The sequence below is a fragment of the Setaria italica genome, chromosome III (genome assembly GCF_000263155.2).
Source record: "Setaria italica strain Yugu1 chromosome III, Setaria_italica_v2.0, whole genome shotgun sequence".
Lineage (NCBI taxonomy): Eukaryota > Viridiplantae > Streptophyta > Magnoliopsida > Poales > Poaceae > Setaria > Setaria italica.
This window is the reverse complement of record NC_028452.1, coordinates 16725732-16732717: the sequence shown is the minus strand read 5'-3', so window position 1 is coordinate 16732717 and position 6986 is coordinate 16725732. Positions and strand designations below refer to the sequence as shown.

The window sequence follows — 6986 nt, the reverse complement described above, 5'->3', positions numbered from 1 at the left end:
TTCGATCCAACCACTTCTTCTGTCGACTCGGTGTCTCCCGCCGACTCGGCGTCCGCAACCAGCTCGGCTTCCATCAGATCCGTTCTGACAGAACAAATTCTTCACCCAAGGATCGTCATGCCGCTTGCCTAGCAAGTCGGTGAACTTTCTCTTTCTGAGAAGGATCCAGATCTACTCGTTAGCACCCGCCCACCCATGCCCTCCGACCTAATCGCGGGGCTAGATCGATCAGCAGCACTATTGCGAGTGCATAGAGTTATCTGAGGTCGCACTACTCTCAACAAGGTCGGCGGTAGGGTCCGTCCCGCGTCCCTTTTGGTCGACGAAACTCGGTCGCCGAGTATTCTGCTAAGATTGACCAAGTCTTCCAGATCCAATCTGGAAACCCACCCGAACCTGCCCAGTTTCTAAACTGTGGTGAATTCCAGGTGCCTCGCATCGTCCTATCGCGAAATCCATATGGAAGTGACGATGAGATCAACTCCTCCACGCCAGATCGCGAAGCTTACATGCTCTCCGCTGATGAGCCACCCCGTGATGGGCGAAACAGAATCTCAAGATGAAGGTCGTAACGCTAGGAATTGGGATCGCGCAGCTCGACGCCAACAGGAGCAAGCCAATGCTCACCAGCAAACTGTTGCTAACGCAGATGCAACGGGTGACCAGCGCCAACAGCCGCACAATGACTATGACAATGCCGACCAAGGTGGTGCTCGGTACAGTGGCAGGCGCCCCGTACATGCCCGCAACCTATTAGCCGACCTCGAGCAGGCCGACCACAACGTCTTCACCACACCTCAGGCCAACCTGGGGGTTGTCATTGCTGACCTAGAAAATCTCCCAGAATCCGACCAAATTCGAAGGATCCCGGCTCGACTTCAGGTCACCAACGCCTAGATCGAGACTCAGATCAATCGACAAGCCCACTCTCGATCCGCAACCTCTAGGCATTCTCAGAGCTGATCCAGGCATAGCAGATCCGACCATCGACGAGGTGACCGCGCGGGAGGTCGGCTGGAGCCAATTCGTGAAGAAGTGGTGGACCAGAATGCCAACCCACCAGCCCACCCACCAGTCAACAACAACGTCAACCCTCCTGCCAACGACAACGCCAACAACGCCGTCACCACAACAACAATGACAATCGCCGTCGCTGCGCGAGAGGCGATGATGGCGATCGTGGCTGACTAGAACAGCAACATGATCTTCGTGAAGAGCTGTGCGACCTTCGCCAGCAGTGTGACATCCATCCCAATCTCAACAATTGCCACTATGAGCGTGAAGAGGCTGAGCTCCGCCGCCGCACCGAGTACGACTGTGACTACAACGCTCCTGGACTCAACCACAACATTGAACGCGAGGACCGTCGTCATCAGGCAGATGAGATGCATCGCTGCGCCGACTATGACTACATGTACTGTGGCCTCGAAGACAAAATTTATATACTATTTCTCCATCAAATTCTTAAGTTTTTGATCCCAGACAAAGTTACTACCGGCCCATCTAGAAGCTAGGGATCACGTGTCAATCGGTCCACCAGCGTGGCAAAATCACCTAAGAGGGTCATTTCAATAATTTCCCAAATTTTAGGAATTACCAAATATCCAATTTTATAATTGAGATACGCCAACCTTCGATATGTTGGACGTTAGGTAGACTCTCTTTTTCTTTAACACGATGATGTAGTATGATGTGCTATAATAAGTGTTTCCTCTGTTTGCAACACCGACGTAATTATATTCTATCCATTTCAAAATTCAATTTTTTAGTTTTGTTAAGTCAACTTCCTCTGATTTTGACTAAGTTTGTAAAGAGAATATACCAACATATACAGCATTAAATCCATTAAATCGATCATAATATGTATATTGATAATGTATTAATTTGGTATTATAGGTGTTAATATATTTCACATAAATTATATTTAAGTTAGAAAAAATAGCTTACGATAAAATTAAAATATTTTATTTTTCAAGCGGAGAGTATTGATTATTATGATCAGCGCTGTGATTTCTACTTTCCAAAAATAATCATGTTTTTGTTTTCTCCGTGTATATTAGGTTTCTCGACATTTTTCAGCACCATCTATTACTACCGTCTATAATTTATATATAGATAAGTGCTAAAGTGCATGATACACAACATAAGTAGGTACGGCAAATGTCGTGCCTCGTATACACAGAGGCAACACAAATATGCCAGCAGAAACATCCTTTCGAGTTTCGACTATAAAAACATCAGTACAAACGTCTAAACCAGATGGTAAGATTGACGATCTTGAGCTAAACTTTAAGTCACTCGGACAGATGGCAACCCACAAAAGCAAGCAAGTGGATCAACTGACAGTATAAGAAAGTGAACCGCTGCCGTTTGATATCAGACGCAGTGCTAGCAGACAGCCCATCAACAGCCAATTACTTCCTGGCTCTCTTTCTTCTTCCTACACAAATAAGAAAGTATTTGGAGTGAGCTTCGTTGAAAATATCTGAAGTGAACTAATAATGACCAGGAGCAATTAACCTTATTGCAAGTATCAGTAAAGAATAAGCAGGACGGATCTTAACCTAACACAAAAATAAAGGTCTGTTCTGCATTTCAACATACGTGTGGGAACAAAAAAACTGAGCATCAAGAACAACAGATCAAATTAAACTCAGAGGGAAGAACAAATCTGCTTGTAAGGGGATATCCTCAGAAATGCTTTCCAGACAGATACGGTTAACGCCAGTGTTAACTGTATCTAGGTGGTGGGCAAGCAGAGGCTGTCCACCCAGCGCACCTTCTGTCCTGGCCTTTCGAAACTTTAAGGTAAAAACACACAAACATGTAAGTACGCTCTCTTAAGAAAACCATTTAACCCTAATCAATAACATATAATTTAGAACGAAAGATCCAAACAACCTAGAAGAGGCATAATACTAAATATCCATTCACCAGTGTGTTGTTTTTCTTTTTAAAAAAAACATGTTTCTATCTTTGGTTGCATCAGATAGCTGAGTGAAAAAAATTGATGTTGGAACAACAAAATCTGACAAGAATTTCAAAAAGCTTTAACTAATTCAATTGCACACCACTGCAATTGCAACTGCAAAGGGCCCTAACTACTTCAAAAGGGGGACCTTTTCAAGCTACTAGAACTGAACCAAATTGTTACTCCTTACCTGAGATGGAGAAAACAGTACATTCCATGTTCAGCTGTAGCACATTATTATGTAATATACACGAAAGTTTGGAATTTTCTAGAAAAGTTGTGTGTTTTATTAAGAAACGTAAAACTGCACATGTCAAAAGAGAGTAGAGTAACACAAATATGACATCCTAAACTCTACTTATCATGTACCGGAATGCAATATATTTTGCAATTTTTTCCTAGAACATTTTAATAAAGGAAAACGTGATGACAAAAAGCAAAATACATGGTAGACCTTGTAAGGCCAAAACATTTCTGCAACAACTGATTTCTCCCTAATAACAGCAACTGATTTCTACTCCTATCAATTTGAAGATATATTGTTTCAGAAGTGATATTAACAACATGTGACATTTTGATCTCATAGTAACATAGTGACGACACATCATTGTGGAATAATTTATTTGCCAGGGAGAGCCATACATATAGAATGGACAAACGTCGTACTTCAATTCAGTTTTGTCCTCATGGTCTTTAACTCCTACCAATGATCCAATCATTTAGGCAAACATCATACACGTTTGAGGATTTGAACATCAGAGGGGCATCAAAATATGAAATAACTGAATCAGAAATTCAACATGGCAGGACAGATCTTATATTCAAACCCTAATGATCAAGAACGATAATGAAGATGGTGTGATCAAAATTTAAACTTCATGCCCATTAAGTATGTTTTTGGGTAAAATTCGGGCCAGCCAAATCAATAGAACTTAGCACAATTCACGGTAAACTTATTTCAATAAGTCTTCAATAAAGCTACTGGATCAGATTAATTAGAATATGGACATAGATATGGAACTCTGGTTCTAAATTTAGTTTGATGACCAATATAAAAGTAATCTATAAAAAAATGTATCTGCTAAATATGTTCTTTACAAAGTCAATTTACAATAGATCCATGTCTTCTCTAGCATAATTTAAATAATATACTAACTAGATTGATAACATTGTATAGAATGTGGAAGATACGTTTTGCATTTCCCCAACTTAATGTAAAACTGGAACATGAGTTTATTGATAAAAGCATATATGGAGGCTTTTGGGAGACTGTTGTAGCAGGAGTAATAAGGATTTTACCATACAAAATATTTATATAATTCATGACACAGCAAGAAACTTAAGTTAACAAATACAAAAAGAAGCATCATAAATAACAGCGGAGTAATAGCTCCTACATGCATATTCTTTTAACGTGACTGCTAAGAACCGTCCAGAAACCAGGTTTAGAAAATAGATGGACACAGGAATGTGTTAAAACCAAAGAACAACACCTGAACAGACAAACAAAAAAACACTCAATGGCTGAACAACAATCAGCACAGTAGTTGTTTCAGAGAGTGGGAGTAAACTAAATGGATGGACTGAAAGGGAAAAGGAAGAGGTGAATAGATGAAACATTGCAGACCTGCATGGATAGGGAAGATGGCTCTAGGAAATTTTGAGATTTAGTTCAATTTTGTACTGAACCTACGGATTTGGATCCCAACCTCCGTATATAAACAGGCCGCGAAAGTGCATTAGCATTGTTACTTTGTTAGTACTTCAAAATGGATAATCCTATTTATTTCATCATGATTCATTACCTTATCCAAGAACTAGAGAAGTAGATAAACATATCAACAGGGGTACACAGAACACGAATTATATGCATGTAAAAAGAATGGAAAACATAACAAACACTCCCTCCATTCCAAATTATAAGTAATTCAGAATCCTTGGGAGGAGTCAAAGTATCTCAAGTTTGACCAAAATTATAGAGAAAATTATAAAGATTTATGGCATCAAATAGGTATACTATGAAAATATAATTGATGAGAATCTAATGATACTTAGTTGACATCATAAATGTATATATATCATATAAATTCAGTCAAACCTGAGATACTTTGACTCTCCAAGATCTGGAATGACTATAATTGGATGGAGGGAGTAACTACTTAATGAGAATGTGCAAACAGGAAGCACAAACTTACATTGGAGCAGCCTTTTGCAAGTGCTTGGAGAATTCACTAGGAAAGAAAGGCACATTTAAGAAGATATTGTAAGAGGCCATCACGGGATCCTCTTCAGGGATGGCTTTGATATCTTTATATGACAACACCTTCTTGTTAACCATGTCCAGGGTAACCACGCAAGTCTTTGCACCAGCATCAAGAGTTTTCCTCTCCCTCAACACGAAGTAGATGATGTTGGGGTTGTCCACACTCATCAGTGGGAACAGCGGCGCAATGCGTGGAAGCTGATCATCGTAACCTTCCATCTCCCAGAGCTCATGCGACTCTATCTTGAGATCCTCCTGCCACCTCATTTCATCATAGTCATGCACCAATGTCGAGATAACAATGGTGAAACTAGAACCAGCAGATACCATTGGGAAACTGTCATCATGGACAACATTGATGAACTTCATTGTTTCATCCTTGGTGATGCACACAGCCCGGAATACCTGTGGCAATACGCTGCGGAAGGGAACAGGGTAGCCAGGCAAAACATAACCCACAGGCAACGCGAGGTACTGAAGCTCAGGGTTATCATTGTTCACATCGCAAAAGATCACACCCCTGTAGTAGTCCACCCAGCACAGGTACCTGGCGTAAGGAACAACCTTGTGAGCTTCCCACCAACCATGAATGTCACGAAATGTAGGCTTGCCATCACGGACGCTCGTGTTCTTAACCTCCCACTCGCCAGCAGCGCCTGCCCCATCCGAGCGGAGCCTGAATAGCTCACCTTCCAGAGGTGCATCTACATCGTCTTCAAGCTTGGAAAGATTAAGACGGAGCTCAGCCACCACGAATTCTTCTGAATCGCCAGTGAGCAAGAGGCCAATACCTCTATAGTTTGCCATACGATACCGTAGCCTTCTCCTCCAGGATCCCTCCTCTGCTGCTGCAATCTCCTTTACTGTCGAGTAGTAGCGCGGGACCAGTGAGAGCTTGGGGCCAGAGGTGTAGGCCCAGTAGATGAAGTAGTCAATCGCCTTGCCCGTCAGCCCCTCAAAGTCGACCTTCAGTCGGAAGAGGACGGCCTTGCCGTGGGCCGCCACCACAGTGTCCAAGCAGGACAGCTCGTGCCCCTCCTTGAGGTGCACGCATAGACGGGATGTACCCGGCAGCGCACTAAGAATGAAGGAGACGCGAACCAGTTCGCTATTGCTAGCGCATACTTCTGCAGATGTCACCACGTTGTTGCGAAAGGAGTCGAGGTCCTTGGGGAAGATTTGATGATCCAGAACCACCCAGTCAGGGATGGAAAAGAGACGATTCGATTGGACTTCCATGGGGCTGCGGGCTTCAATGGGGCTCTGCTGACAGCTCTGAATAGCAGTGGCGGAGCACACTGTAAATCACAGAAATAAGAGTACAAACATTAATAAATTATGTTTAAATATTAAGATGGTACCTCCTATAAAAAGGTAGCAAAGTCATAATATAATTCATTAATTCAACACAAACCAGGATCCAAGAGCTAAACGAACCAAACCTTTTCGATTTGAAAAACAAATCAGTTAATTCATATTTTCCTGTTGCTAAAATAAATCATCACATGACAAAAAGGTGAAGGAGAAAGGCGTGCCCGCCATGATGCGCAGCTTCGACATGTAAATAAATCAAGGACTTTACTAACGCCTGCGCATGCAAGATTTGGGGCGACGGCATCCACAGTCCAGGTTCAATGAACTGGACTGCCCCTGCTACCGCCGGCAATGGCGCCGCTGGCCGCGCCACCCACAAGCCGCCCTCCACCCCGGCATTAGCTAACTGAGGAAGCCGCTCGCCCCCGCCATCGGCCC

General features: G+C 42.7%; 1 protein-coding gene across 1 annotated transcript; it reads right to left on the bottom strand.

Moving 5' to 3' along the window:
* Positions 1-2086: 2086 nt before the first annotated feature.
* LOC101761996 lies at positions 2087-6556 on the bottom strand. Its single transcript, XM_004961734.3, has 2 exons — positions 5167-6556; positions 2087-2440 (listed from the first exon to the last, which is right to left on the bottom strand). The coding sequence occupies exons 1-2, from the start codon at positions 6471-6473 to the stop codon at positions 2404-2406; spliced, it is 1344 nt and encodes a 447-aa protein (XP_004961791.1). The 5' UTR covers positions 6474-6556; the 3' UTR covers positions 2087-2403.
* Positions 6557-6986: the final 430 nt, after the last annotated feature.

Coding starts and splice junctions, on each gene's coding strand:
- LOC101761996 (XM_004961734.3), bottom strand. CDS start 6,473: ATGGAAGTCCAATCGAATCGTCTCTTTTCCATCCCTGACTGGGTGGTT. Junction 2,441..5,166: donor TTGCAAAAGGCTGCTCCAAT/GTAAGTTTGTGC, acceptor TTATTTGTGTAG/GAAGAAGAAAGAGAGCCAGG.